General features: G+C 37.0%; 1 protein-coding gene across 1 annotated transcript in view; it reads right to left on the bottom strand.

Moving 5' to 3' along the window:
* The window catches only part of PLCE1 (phospholipase C epsilon 1), a 162,889-nt gene that overhangs the window by 34,717 nt on the left and 112,460 nt on the right, over positions 1-15,712 (bottom strand). Inside the window, 3 exon segments of the mRNA XM_075717436.1 lie at positions 3,782-3,990; positions 4,704-4,962; positions 6,802-6,947. Coding sequence (XP_075573551.1) covers positions 3,782-3,990; positions 4,704-4,962; positions 6,802-6,947 — 614 coding nt within the window.

Here is a 15,712-nt window from a genome sequence, read left to right as displayed (position 1 = left end):
ATATAATTCTCCGATTAACACTTGTAAAATAGTGGTTAAAATACATGCCTTCCTCATAAGAATGCAACAAGAATTTTATCAGATACTTTCCATTAGAAAATTTAATTTTACTTAAGCAAAATATTAGCATGAAACTTGTATGCAGCAACTGAAATTTTTGAAATATTTTACCATAATTGGAAACAGTAGATACAGAGCAATAATACTGAACTAATAAATGAGGTAGTTTAAATAATATTTCTTCCCTACAGAAGCTTCTCACACGTATGAATGAACAAATGTTCAATATTTTGGATACTGCTTTAATGAACATAAAAAAGAGCAAACTATTTTGTGTCCAGCAGAACAAATTAAGCACATTTTCCTAGGAATATCCGTCCAATAAAATGCAAAACAGCTTCCTCTGAACATTCTTCAGGGCATCTTGTCCTAATACCCTCAGTGCTTCCCCTTCGTACCCCCACAGTACTCTCAGCTCCTGCCAGCTGAGCAAAAGACGATTCCTGTTGTGACTTGGAACAAGTCACATACACTATCTCCCTAAGCCAAACACCACGGATAACCATTAGCTCCTCCTCAAACTCTTCTCTCCCCAGGGCACTAACTAATTTGAATGTTTCCCTTATTCCATACATCAATCCTAATGATTCTTTTATGAATTTATTAATCAGGGAGACCTCTACCTCTCCGCCAAATTTAGCTTAAAGTGGCCAACAGGCTGAGGATTTATCGCTTGTTGTGAGGGGACTGTCAAACAAAGGCCGAATAACTGTATCAGCCTTAACTGTGGCTCTATTTCCTTAAGAAATCTTCCTAAAAATAAAGTTCATGCATTATAACTGAGCTGGAATAAACTGTCTTACAGGAGTCTTACCAGGCACATGTACATTAAAATATTTACCTGTTTTATACAAGACTAAGACTTTCAAATTAAACAAACAACTAAAGCAGCTCTTTCTCTCCTCAAAAAAATCAAGTAAGTCTCTGCAAAAGTGCTAGAAAATGTATTCTGAGACTATATGCGCATGGCTGGAGGAGTCTAGTACAGTGGAGACAAAAATGGCAGAGCTTCGTTTATGCCTTATTTCACATTTGATAACACTGGCATGCTGCAGATTAAAATGGACAAGAAGCAGGTAAGCCAAGCGCACGCACATAATCACATACAGAAACATAACCTCTGACATGAGCTGCCAGAAGCGACACAGCTATCAACTACTGAGAACACACTTACAGAGCTCGGTTTACGTGGGCTGCACTGAGATGCAAGGAAATGAAAACAAAGGATAAAGGAAACATTAAAACAGTTTTACAGGAGAAAATTGCATGGGATACAAAAAGAAAAAAAACTTGACGTTTTCTCCTATTATCTAAAGGTATTTACCGTAATTAGGAAAGCTTAAAAGTGAAGATGAGATCAGGCTAATAAAGCGATACACCAAAGTTTAGAGTATCTTAACAGGTCATTTGATTAACCATTCTATAAAAACTGTATTTCAAACTTGAAAGTTTTTGTCTTTTCCTACCTACCTTTATTTATTTGAGAACCTTCAAGACAGAGTTCTAATAAAAAAAATTAAAGTTTGATATTTATCTGGCATATACAGAAATTCAGGGTGACTAAACAGGCCACCGATTAGAGGGTGTATTTGCTAACACAACTGGGAAAGCAGTTATACCCACTACCCTCTGATTTTATTAGATGCCTTTCATTTTCTTCAAATCAAACTATCAGCTTTGGTGGGTTCATGTTCCACAATACTAATCCAAATCAGCAAAAGGCAAACTAATTGAAAATCTTCCTTGCAATTTTAAAGTAATGGGAAACATGTTTTAGAGTGTATTTTTCTGCCTTTATGACCACAATACCACAATTATCAGGTAATACATAATCACTGTATCATTTGGATTTTATAACGCTGTATGCAAATATGACTTAGGTCTCACAAGAAAGCAACCTAAGTTTCTTCCTTCGAACTCTTTAGTTGTTCATAGCATTAAAAATAAACCAAACATTGCAGCCTCCATACAAGAGAGACAACGGAATACGGCCCTTCAGCCTCTGCAGTTTGCTCCCGTGGCTCACCCAAGCTCTCTGAATGCCCAGGAAAGATACGGCAGGTGAGTAAGTCATTTCCAAAGTCTACGAGGTACTTGAGCTAAATTAATACTTTCAGAAGTATTTTTCCACAAGTTATTACACTGTTAAAATCAGTACTTGCTGCACCAGAATTACAGATACTAATAACTGAGTACTTACCCTGAATCAGGAAACATAACTTTACCTATCTGCAGTTTTGGTCATTTAAATTTTAAACTTTCATTTCAGTGTCATATCAGCTTTTTTTTCTTTTTTGCATTTAATTCCTACTTTAATTAGAGTGGAACTTACTAGACTATATTTAAATATAAAGCATAAATAACTAATTTACCAAGAGCTGATTTCATAAACACATAACAAAGAGAACTTCATTTTCTCCATATTGTTCTTCTATATTTAACTTCTACTTTGTTCATCCAAGTGAAATGTTCATTGTGACTGTGAGTTGCAAGCTGATTTTAAAGCATATTAATTAACGAAAATAATTTCTGGAAGAAAGCATTTGAACTGTAGCAAGCATTGAACTGTAGTAAGTCAAGAGACAACATAAACAGACGAGAAGTGGGACTGTCTGTCTTGGCTTAATTTACTTCTCCACTTCCCAGAAGCAACTAAAGCCAGATGTGAATAATTGTATTAGAAACCATTCTTTCAGGAAATAATGATTATTTATTTGAAATGAAATTTGGAAATGCATGTTAATGAAATAAATGCATTTAAAACAGGAAGATGGTAGTTCCTTCTCAGGCAGTTATTAGATTTTATGTGTAAGTAGCTGAAATATGTTGGATACTTCCAAACATATGGATATTTCTGATACGTGTTATCAATAACATACCTCAAGCAGTGACCTGAGCAAGCCCTCACATCATTTTACAGCACTTAACCCCCGACCAATACAGTTCTGTTCCTTATTTGAAGATACTCTAACATGGTTACTTAGTTTAAAGCCAACCCACCTATGTCTATACAGGCTGCAACTTCACTGCAAAGCAACGTTCTGGAAGATCAAGTGAAGTCTTAAACTTTGCATTTACCATATTTCTTGGTGGTGAATAGTACAGAATACACCAGGTCTTCGAAGTGACAATTTGAGATTACTGAACACTGGGCTTTTACATGGGGCACAATTAAGTAAACTTCTACACAAAATAGCAGGACTATAGCAACCTGAAAATTCAAAATGTGTACTGACTTACAAATGTTTTCTGGACATAATTTAAAAGCCTCAAGTGAACATGTCCTTAAAAGAAGAGGTCTTTTGAAGGATAATAAATAACCTTTATTTTGAAGGGGGCAGAACGCTGCCCGAGTGTGCAGAATATAATGTTCTGAACTCTGACAACAGATACGTCCTGGTGCTATTCCTGTCGCCACAGATCAAAATTGTAATCGTAACTGTGGATTTTTAAAGCTCTATGTGTAAGACGAAAAGGATTTACCCTTATCGTGAGAGGAAGTAATTACATCATGAGGGAAAATATAACTATACAGAGAGTTTCCAAGCATTTGAGTATCAGATGCTTAGCATAACTCCAGAGGGGGGAAGTTCTGAATTGGAAGAGGATAAATACAAGGGAAGATGTTAAAGTCACCCTTATTTCTAAAAGCAAGCCTTGATAAAAGGAAATTAAAAATTAAAAACATGAAATAGAAAACAGAAAATAAAATGAGACCTACTGGTACCGGTTTTTGTCCTTCAAAGAGTTTTTTCTTGAATTGCTCCCTTCACTAAAATTATCTTCACCCTCTTCAGATTCCAAGCTGCGATTGCAGCTCCGAATAGTTTGAAAGATATTGTTTGCTGTTGATTCTTTTTCTGGATTATTTAAACCATCTTGGCCTACTCGTTGCAAGAAATTATCTTGTCCAGTGTAATCTGAAACAAACTAGAGATATGTGAAAGATTAGTACAGCAATAAATAGAATATTGTGTCATCTACTTCTCAGCGGAGAAATTTTTACAAGAATTAAGAGTATTTAGCATGTATTTCCTATTAGCTTCTAATGGAATTTTGTACCTACTTCCAACCCTAAACAGACCAAATCACTGCATAAATCAAGTAACATAAGTTACAATAACTCCTGCAAACTTTTTAAAAGCCTCAGTCTTAATCTTTTCATATAACGGGCATTTTTCTTTTAAAACCAAAATGATAAAACTCAAAGGAAATGCTTCTTTTCATAGAGGAAAAGCTTGATCCACTGAGCTTCTGAATTCCATTTTTAATGAACTGCAAACCTTCCAATTCCCAATGAGTTAAGTGGAAAGTCAGAGCATTTAATAGAAAATAATTAACATCTTTAAGGATTTACATACTTACTTTACCCAAAGTGTAACCATGATCCTTTGGTACTAACTTCAATGTCTCAGTACTCCGACACTGAACTAGGTATAAACAACCAAATCTAAATTGCTACAGAAACTATAGGAATTAAATTGAGGTCCACATAACTCAATAGTCTGGTAACAGTCTGGTTTAGAAAACTTTAATTAGATGATACCCTCATATAAAATAATAAATAATACAAAATAAAATAATATAAAATAAAGCACTGGATGGCTATGAACATAACCTCTTAGAATATCAATCTCATTTACCTCTAATGTTTCATCCTGGGAGTTGTATCGTGGACAGAGTCTGATGAGGCTTGATGCTCCATCCAAAACTTCACAAAGCTCTTTTAAAAATACACCACAGAAAGGAACGACTTTACAGCCCGGAATATTGAGTGCCCGGTTGACCACCTTCCTGTACTCAGATGATGACTCGTGTTGTGCCATAGCATCTTTCAGACTTCGCATGGTTTCAATATCAGACTGGTCCATAAATTGCCACATTTTTAAAACTTTTCTTGACCTATTGCAAAAAGAGATCACGACGTTTATTAAAAAAATTAAAACCAATTTACATTCAACACTCGCAGCATATATGTAATAGAGGAAATTATCATCATTACTCAGAAAGGAATGAATGAAATCAAGGTCATTATTTTTATGAAAATTTTGGTTGATGGGCCATTTCCCCCCTTTGAATTATTAAAGAACAAAACTAAAAAGGAGAAACAAGCAGTCTGATCTACTGGACTAACATCTGACATTTTCACAAAAGCCCAGCTGCATGAGACATACGAGCAGGCTTTCTAACATCTTCATTGTATCACTGCCTTAAATTTATAAGGGGCTGGGAAGAAATAATAAAAGAGTAAGGAAATGGCATAAAGATAAACCAGAAGGGTTATTACACATTCCTTTAGTTGTATTATGAACAATCCATAAAGTTAGCAAAAGTGGGGGTTTTAATTAATTTAAAATACTTTACATTGATTTTTTTTCCCCATTTCCCTCACAAAATAAATTCTTTATTTTCATGGAAATAAATAAATAGGACCATGTTGCAGCTCTCAAGCTCTCTACAGTGCTGTAGATGAAAACAATATTTGATTTCAAACAGAAATAGCTCCTGATGCTCCCCAAGGACTGCGAGTACTGCTGGGAGGTCTCTCACCTTCTGAGCTTTATGCCTGTGCAATGGTATGGCCTTTCTACCCACCCCTGGCGCCAGACACACCAAAAGGTCTGCAGAAACGCTAACAGCAGAATGTCCTTAACCCCACTTTCTGTCCCTGTCCTGGAAACACTGCTAATCAGCTCTAGTCTTCCTCTCCTCGCTTTCCCTTGTGCTGTGCAGATGCATTAGAGATAAAATTAAGCCCTTAATTTGCTTTGCGTTCTCCCTCACGATTTACATGGCTTGGAGACTGTGGATGCATTCTGCTCTGAAAGACTCCCCGTGTCTATGAGTGTTTCAAATGAGTTTTATATAGCAAAAATGTAAACACATATCTCAATGAGAATCCTTACTAAACCACAAAGAGCGACAATACAAACACTTCAAAGCTTTGTTACACAAACATGATATACGGGGAGGGTCAGAGCTGAGAGATGGGAAATCTGATCTTAACTCTTCCCTGTTCAGTCCAGTTTGCTGCCCTCTGAACTACCCGTGCAAAGGCACCGCTTTCCTGCTCACCCGGCCCTGTAAGAACCTGCAATTCTCTAGGAAAGCTAGCAACAAACTGGCTTTAACCCCATACTCTGTCTTTCTCCTGGAGACACTGCAGGTTGGGTATATAAGACCATGACAGCATGAGAACCCAACATCAGTCAGTGTAAGTAAATTGGAGGGGTTAAAAAAGAGGTTTAGCTGTTCATTTGGTTTTCTTGGGGTTTTTTGTTGTTTTGGGTTGGGTTTTTGTTTTGTTTTGTTTTGTTTTGTTTTTTTACAATTTGAGACTGATTCTTCGAATATTACCATGATTATGTTTCACTTGTGCTCTGGAAAATCCAACCCCAAGTTACATTCATTTTAGTTGATAAACCAGATAAACCTCAACTGCTTTCCCATCTTCTTTTCACATTTTAAAAATTTCTGTTTAAAAAAAAGTAGTATGTTTTCTAATGTAACTTATTTAGTATGTACCACGAAAACTGATGGCATCTCCAGAGCATTTTGAAAAGAACAGCTTTTAGCATGTTTTGTTTTTCCAAAAGGGATTACTAGAAAGTCACAGGGTGAGATGATGTGATTTAGCCACGGATTTCTGTTTAGTCCATTGTTCTCCAGAGACATCTGCTTAACAGAAGCTGCAGTGTAATCTATCACGGAAAAGCCATTTAAAAAAAGAGTTGCCAGTACCTTAGCCCTGCCAGAAATTCCATTACAGCATTGTAGTTGCCCATATTCCAGCAGCATTTTGCCACATGTACTAAGTATGAGAAGACTTCTCGTTTCTCCTCCATAGAACCTGCAGTCAGGATCAGCCAGGTAACCCACGAGCTCACCTTGTAAAATAAAACATACAGCACAGTCAGCCAAAGCCATGCCACTTGATGGATAATGTGGGGTTTTTTGGTTTCCTTCTGTCAGGAGGGTATCAGTCAAAATTTTACTTATATGCTCACAGCTAAATCACATATGCGTTACAATCACACCTTACACACAGACATACGTTGCAACAGTTAAATCATTAACTGCTCTAGAAATACTTATATGAAACAAAAAACTACTGTATCTTAGTATAAGATATTCTGAATATGCATTCAGACCACAGAAGAAAATGGACAGCTTAAGGCAGCGCTGATTTCTAAAGCTGCCAGAGGGATCTGCAGTGCAAACTCTCATTAACATAGCTTACAAATCTCAGCCTCACTGAATAACCGTTATTCTTACAATGTGGACAGTGAAAGTTGATAAATTGGAATTTTTATTTTAATTTAATTTTGCAAAACTGGTAGTTGTATTTAATGTACAAATTTGCTAATTCCTATAGGCACCAAACATTTAAAATAGTTCACATGATCTATTTGCAAGATCACAAATGAAGTAAACAAAAAAACCCCACCTTCTTAAGTGTGACCATACTACCAACTTTTGTTCAGTGACTAATTAATGCCAGAATCAGAAATTAACTTAGTACATGATTCTGTTTGTATTTAAACAAATACAAATCAAACCTTCATTTTATCAGTGTGCAGATTTTCTATCCAGTTTATGTTCCCACAACATCCATAAAAAGTAGCTACATTTCACATGGAAACCTAATTTAAACCAACTGTTCCTTTTTACAATACGATTCCCTGGGGGCTTGATTTTTGTCATTGTGTAAACACTTAGGAAGGAATAAACGTGATTTGTTTACTGACACTGAGTTCCATTCTTCGGTCCTGAACGATTCAAGTGTTTACAGACAATACCAGTGTGAGAAGAGGCTTATAAAAATTAGAAAATATTAGTTTGCCCCTCAGGGGGCATAGACTTTTATTTTAAAAAACCAAGCATGAGAAATAACATATAAATGCATTAGTACTAACAGGAAAAAAATCCACTAAAAATATATAGGGCTTCTATTTATGTAAGTCTATACAGACACAGTGTTCTGAGTCTCTCGTTCCTGAGGGAGAACAAAGAATATGAAAAATCTAAGTTACTATTTAATCTTTCTGATGCCCAAATCGATCAAGAACAACAAATCAGAAATGTGCCAATGAGAAGACAAGCCATAGCTCCAATATAAGCAATGTATATGTGTTTAAAAAAAAAAAAAAAAAAAAAAAAATCACATTTTTAAGACTGCAGAAATGAGGTTATAAAATCATTCTGTCTTTCATGCAGTAAGGCCATCCCCAGGAGTGCATACCACGGGGATGGGGATGCTCTAATGGGACACGAGCATCGGGGGACAATGGACCCATTAAGAAACAGCGTTCCACCTGCCCTAGCCCTCATCGAACACCTTGGGTATGGAAGGCAAGAACTGGAAGAAATCCCCTTCAAGTCTAGTGATAATCGAAAGAAAACAGGTTAACTACTGTTTCAGTAATTCCTGTTATGTTTTTGTAACTAACATGTAAGAACAGAAGAGCAGGAGCAGGTAACAGGTACAGAGCTTCCAGCAAAGGTAGAACAAGCACCAGAGTCCAATGTCGCACATGCAAACACGGTCAAGCAGCGTTCCCAAACACAGCCTTAATGCACTGTCGCTGTAGAGGCCACAATACAGAAAGAAATAAAAACTATTCTTATCGGCTGCCTTATACAAGATACATCTAATTGCTGCACCAGCTCTGACTGAGAACTTGAGTTTAGCTGAAATTTTATCCGAAGTGCTCAATTGGTTATTCTTAAACTGTAAAAACTGAATCAACAAAGTGCGTATCTAAAGAGCATGAAGGTATGGAAAAACAGAAAAACCCAGAGCACTGCAAGACACCGGGGTCAAACGAGGGCAAAAACAGAATAAAAGGTAATAAATTAAATGTGTGAAAATATCAGAAATTGTGAAACAAACCAGTTAAATCTGTGATTCAAGGTTGGCATAGATTTGTTTGTGTATGCTGGAATAAAATTACATATTGTTTTTGGATATTATTCCCATTTTCCAGAAATGGCTCTGTTAGGGAATGCAAATGTTAAACATGCATGCAAAAAAAAAAATTAATATTTGTTTGGTATGAAACACCAAGTGCGGTAATGACAGTTTGATTAATATGTGTTTAAACATTTTAAAGAATAATATAATTTTAAACAGAGCTGTTTTAATCTAAGGTGGGTCTGAAGATGTAATGGTCAGGAGAAAACAGTATCAAAATTGATAAAGAATGTCTAAAAAGGCAATTGAATTCAGACTCCCCACTAAGAAGCAACCTTGAAACTAGGACAGTCGCTTGTTGAAATTGTATTTAATAGAGAGTTTAGGACTGCTGTAAACAGTTATGATGAACTCTTTACAAACACTCTGTAAAAGCAAACAAAAAATTATAAAGGTCAGCATGAACAAGCCTTTGCAGCCTCGAGATGGCATATGTATATGTAAGAGCAAAATAAGGATGCAAAAGGCAGTAGTCTCCCACGAAGTTTATGCTCACTCCTCTTGCAGGACAAGAATAGACTTACAGGAAGAGTAGAAAACATTTTTAAAATCTTTCACTAAGCAAGAAGAAAAAATAAATGGGCTGAATCTCTAAATTTTAAAACAGAATGGCCAAAGGCAGATATCATGGGCTGGGCAGAATCAGGGGACAGAACTGAGCATCTGAAGAAACAACCCACTCCTGGAAAATGATGAGCATGCCTGCTTTAGAAACGTCAGCAGTTTCGTATTTCCTGGAGATCAGGAAAAGTGTGAGGAGCAGGCTGGGACACTTCAGTCAGATGCAGATAATGGAAAGTTTCATTCATATTGTTTTACACGTTGACAAACTTAGGAATGAAACAGAATTCTTCCTCTATGTATGCCAACCGTTTCAACTTACGATTCTTTTATGCCATAGCTAGCAGTAGCCAGGAGGATAAATTGACCTTTCTGGTGGTTCTGAATAGCATCAGGTCTCCATAAAGTTTTGCTATGAATTATTCAGAGACTGTTGGTTGCTTAATCTGAATGCATCATACAGCCCCCAGAAAGGGGGATTATGGGCTTCTCTAAAAGCATCATAGCCTGATACCCCAAAACTGATTTCCTGGAAGGTTTCAGCAGTCTGAGACTAGAACAGGGTTGATTAAAATGCAACAGTACCGTCAGAAAGGAGGGGAGCAGAGGAAAGGAGCTGTGAACAAAGGCCGTCTCATTTCATTCAGTGAGGTTATTGCTGAGTGCTGTGCCTAACATCTGCAAAACTCTTCTACTCCTAGCTTTTTTAGCGAAGACTGCTGAGGGGGCATTTCCCCAAAATTAAATGTGGCCCTGGAGCCAAGCCAGGAAGCAACACAGAATTAATAAGCAAAACTATCAGTTATCCACTTAAAACGCCATAGAGGATTTTTCTCACAGAAGTTTTGAAGGTGGGAGACCTGGTTGAATCAGTAGTCTTTAAAGGAGCAGAAAATCAAAGCTGGACTTCTGCTGACTGAGGTCGCTTCCCAGCTCTGACCTCCCTGAAGATTTTATTCTGCCCAGGCACATTGAACTGATGGATCCAAGAACTTTATCATGAAGAACAATATTCTAAATAAGTGCATACTGAAATAGCTTGGGTACGGCATTAATTTGAGATGATTATTCATAATGGCCACAGTTAAAATGAACAGCGTACAAACACCACTGAACTGCAGGTAAGTTGGAAGGACTGCAATCTTCAGGAAACATCACGTTTGACAACTTAGAGGAAACTTAGGTTTATTAATTAAAACATACACTCATAAAGCAATACTCAGTAAACATACTCATGAATTTTGTGATTTATTGATAAATATATGAAGAGCCCAGAGTATAGCCTCAAAGGAACGCCTCCATAGCAATCACTGACATTCTCCAGTGAATGTAGAGCTGCCACTGGATGCCCAAGATACCTGACAATGCATATTCTACATTTTTGCTCCCTGGGATGTATAAAGCTTCCTCTGCACAGATGGTGTTCAAGAAATAAACTTTTCAAGATCTTCATTCAAATGAAAGTTCAGAATTGGGATTCCTCGATGTTGTCTGTGTACATCTGAGCTAGATGCACCTCACACAACAGAAGAGCAGAGAACGACTCTGTATATGTGCGTATTTATTGGTGACTATGGAAATCCTCTGGAAGCTGAATTGAAAACCCTGGGGTTTGTACTTTGGCAAGCAAGTAGCACAGACAGTATTCTGGAGCGGCACAGTTTCTCTGTCGCTAAACCCAGGTGCGATCTCTACCTCCAGGAGGCGGTTTCCAGCAGGGTGAACAGAGCAAAGGCAGGCTCCGTCCTGGCCAGAAGCGGGCTGTGACTTCTGGACACTTCAGCCAGCTGGACACTGAACAGTTCACTCCTGGATGGCCTGCAGAGCACCCTCCCCAGCTGCATCAGGAGCACCTAACCCGAGGATGAAGTACCATCAGGCAGTCAGCTGCTGCATCACACCTAACCCGAGGATGAAGTACCATCAGGCAGTCAGCTGCTGCATCACACCTAACCCGAGGATGAAGTACCATCAGGCAGTCAGCTGCTGCATCACACCTAACCCGAGGATGAAGTACCATCAGGCAGTCAGCTGCTGCATCACACCTAACCCGAGGATGAAGTACCATCAGGCAGTCAGCTGCTGCATCACACCTAACCCGAGGATGAAGTACCATCAGGCAGTCAGCTGCCCGGTTATCGGGCCGCCACTACACCAGCGCGAGGGCTTCGCAGCTCTGCCGCTGCCTGAACCAGCTAGCTCTGGGACCAGAGACAGCACTCCCCAGTCAGAAGACTGCAGTAGTAGCCCTGCCAAGAAGATGAAAATACATTGCAAGTATTCATCAGCATGAGCAGTAACACGTTTCGGACCATGTTTCTGTGTTAAGGTATCACTTCAACGTCAGATCGCAATGTACATATTGACATAGTAATCATTATTTCCTCAGCTGACTTTCCTCCACGCTCGACTTACATAGTTCTGCTTATGTAACTCATTTTAAACTCCCTTCAGAACAGAAATCATCACAGCAAACCTATAATTAGATTTCCGCTGCACTGGTGATGAGTCTGAAAAGTATGAGAAAATGTATCCTGGCTTCATTACTAGAATCCACGATTGCAAGACACAAGAAAAGTCATAAATTGAAATTGAAACACGATCCACTCAAGTTGATAGTAACATCCGTCTTTTCATTCAGATGGATAAAAACGAGTGTCCTTCAGGATTACTGCATACTAGTATTATGTAGTAAACAAACAAAATCAAATCAAATAGATACTCAGTTAAGATTTAAATATTTTCTGGTGACCTAATACAGAGAAGCACTGACAACATTGTGCCAAATTAATTTCAGATATATTGTAAAGTAGCCTCATTTGGAAATTTTCAGAGGTACAGGAACCTCCTCCAAATCTTAGTCTAGGCACACAGGATCTGCCTGCATCAGGTGTCCGGGCAACGCAGTTTGTAGCTGAGCGACCATCTCAACCACAGCAGTACATAAGATCTGTATAGTTTTAGGTTTTTTGAAATTACCTTTGTATCACCTCTTACTATTTTAACTGCACTAAAATCTACTCAGTAAACTTCTTTTTTTAAGGTTTATAGGCTTATCTTACTTTGATCAGTTTTCAAATAAATTCAAGTTAAATATTGCTAATGCATTTGGGAAAGGCATATTATAACAGCGTTAATCTTCAAACATACTGAGAATATTTTTAAGTCAGCGACTGAGTCTCATTCAATATTTCAATTTACTTAACTTGGAACTTTTCACAACTGTAGCAATGATAGACCTTTATTTAGGATAGACAAACCTTCCTTTTTCAGGACATCACTTTCCCAGAAGGCTCCAGAGATTTTTTTTCTGACTTTCAGAATTCCCTTTTCATTTGTATTTTTTTAAAAAGGCAGTTAAATAGAAAAGTTGCTGTAACTCAAGTGTCAGAATTAACAGTAGGAATACTTTTTTTTTAAACTTACAGCATTTTATTAATGAAAAATAAACCCACCCTAAACTTTTAAACATGGGAAATCTATATCAATCATTCAAAAAAATATGTGACTATGTTTGTGACTGCCTAATCACTGAACTACCACTGATTTAAAGTCGTGTCTATATGCAGGCAAAAATCTCCCAATTTCTCAGGGGCAGGATACAGCTTATGACTGATGCTCAGCTGCTTTTACTAATAGAATACGAAGGATGTAAAAGAGACACCCATGATGGAACTTGATCCTCAAGGTATGGCACATGACTTAAAGTCCTTACAGGTGTAAACTACAGGACCGTTAACCATTCACTCTACAGGAATCCTGCTCCATGCAGTACGCAGCAGGGAACAGCGCATAATGCATGTTGAATTGTTAAATGTATCCCTAAATTTGCCATGGATTTACTTTACTCCTTTTCTTCTTTTAGTCTTCTAATACTCAAGACTATAATAATTCATAGATAAAAAAAAATATTTACTACCCTTTATATAGCTGCTGTGATTTTTTTTTTTAAATGGGAATTTATTGTTTATCTTTTATCAGAATATAAATACAGAAGTGGTACTGAGGGAGGAAACTATTAAGTATCTCCACCTGTGAAGCCCAGTGTTTTGTCATTTGTACTGCTTTACTGCTTCCCTGGCTTTTAAGTTTATAAGGCTTTTACAGCAATTCCCAAGCTACATACTTCAGTGGGTGATGCTACATGGAAGAAATGATGTCTTCTATTTTTATATTACATTTTTTAGGAACTTCATAATACTTGAGAGATGCAGCTTTCAGAGGTGAAATTAGCAAACACAGCTGTCCACCTGAAGTTTAACACTTACCATTGCCAGCAAGTAAAACAAAATCTTTTGGCTTACCACAAAGTCACATTACAGCACATACCTTCTCTAACATCTAACATATAAAAACTAGCCATGGATATCTTGCTATAATAAATTGTAGCTGATTTAACTACTGCCTACACTGGAGCAAGAAAGCAAGCAATCTTAATACTGACAAAATAAAGTATGTGTATGAGAAGTCTCTGAACACAAAACAAGGTGGTTTTTCAGGTATCCAAAGGATAAGCATTACAATCTGTAAACCATTTAACCAAGCCATTCTGGGTTTAATGATTTTGTTTGATAAAATAAAGAAATTTAAGTAAAAGCTGAAGAACTTGAATAATCCATGTAAAACAATAACCGTCATCAGATATCATGCACTATTTATGACAAGAGGGAAAAAGATATATTATCCTGTTTAGAAGCAGAATTCTTAGTATATCAGTGTACTGTGATCTCTCCCTCTTTAAAAAAAAATTAAATCCATCTTTCACAGCATTACAGTGTCTTTCCACAAAGTAAAAGTGTTCCTGAGGGATATTATTCTTACAAAACTATAAGGAGCAGATTCATATTTATGAGGCTTTTTAAAACACTAGCAGTATGCAGCATTAGCACTAACAGCTGGCTACCACACGTTCCTTTACATTGCTAACTGTGCCCATGCCCATCAGTGCATACTGATGAATATAAGGATCACAGTATATCACACCGAATTGGCTTATTATACATGGATTTCGCTGAAGTTTCATTATTAAAATTTTGGGGCTTTTGGTATAATATGCAACATAATTTTCAGATGCATTTTTTAAGTCTGAGTATTTTAAATTGCATTATCTTATGAACAGATGGTTTACTTTACATGCTCGAATGAAATTATATAACCTTACAAAGCACATTTACCATTTTAAATCTGATTAAACACTATTCCAAACATGGACTGGAAACAGTTTGATATTTGTACAAACACAATCTTTTTAAAAGTATTATGCAAACCCATTTAGGCATTGCAAAAAAATGCTGAACTAAGAGACAGAGCGCAATATTTATTTACATTCCATTATTTCAGTAAAATGATATGTCTCTTTTGCTAGTGAGGGTTTAAATTTGTGTTTTGAATGAACAATGAAGAAAACTTATACATTTAAACCATTACAATTATCATTATAAATTAGTGTCCTCAATAGCCATATTTTTAATTAACTTTACTGAATGTAAGAATGACTTAGTGAATGATGAAATCACCCCAGTAGCAGTGCTGTAGTGGAGCAGTTCAAACATTTTTACCTTCTTAGCTTGCTCTTTGACAATTCAATCTTTCCAAAAAATCACCTTATATATTGAACTTCTTATTTCGCATTTTCACTTCCACAGTGGGACTACCTTCAGACAGCTGTTGGAACAATCTTTCAATCTGGGGCAACCTTCAATATAAGACATCACAATTGCTTTGTATGCATATCTCAGCATGGAAAATTAAATGCTTCGATTTGTTGTAAGTTTTTATTGCTTTTCTGTTACTTGAAGCTGTGGCCAGAAAGATCAAGTTACAAGAGACTCTTTTCATGTTTATATAAAGCAATGCTTGAAATTATTTAAAATGTTTACATAAACATAAATGTTTACAACATGTGCATTGAACTTGTGTTTCTGTGGCTGCTTTGCTGGCGAGAGGCAGAAGAGTGGCTGGGTAAAAACCATAAACATGCAAGAGTCTGGGATGGTAAAGATACAGAAAAAGAAACAGGTGCCCAGGAAGACTGTGCACACCATAAAGGTACGATACCAAGTTAGGACCACCTGGCACTCGAGGTGAAGCAGCAGGGAAAACTTAAAACAGCATACA

Source organism: Pelecanus crispus, chromosome 10, assembly GCF_030463565.1.
Source record: "Pelecanus crispus isolate bPelCri1 chromosome 10, bPelCri1.pri, whole genome shotgun sequence".
Taxonomy (NCBI): Eukaryota; Metazoa; Chordata; class Aves; order Pelecaniformes; family Pelecanidae; genus Pelecanus; species Pelecanus crispus.
Note: the sequence above shows the minus strand (reverse complement) of the source record. Positions and strands in the feature narration are given on the sequence as shown.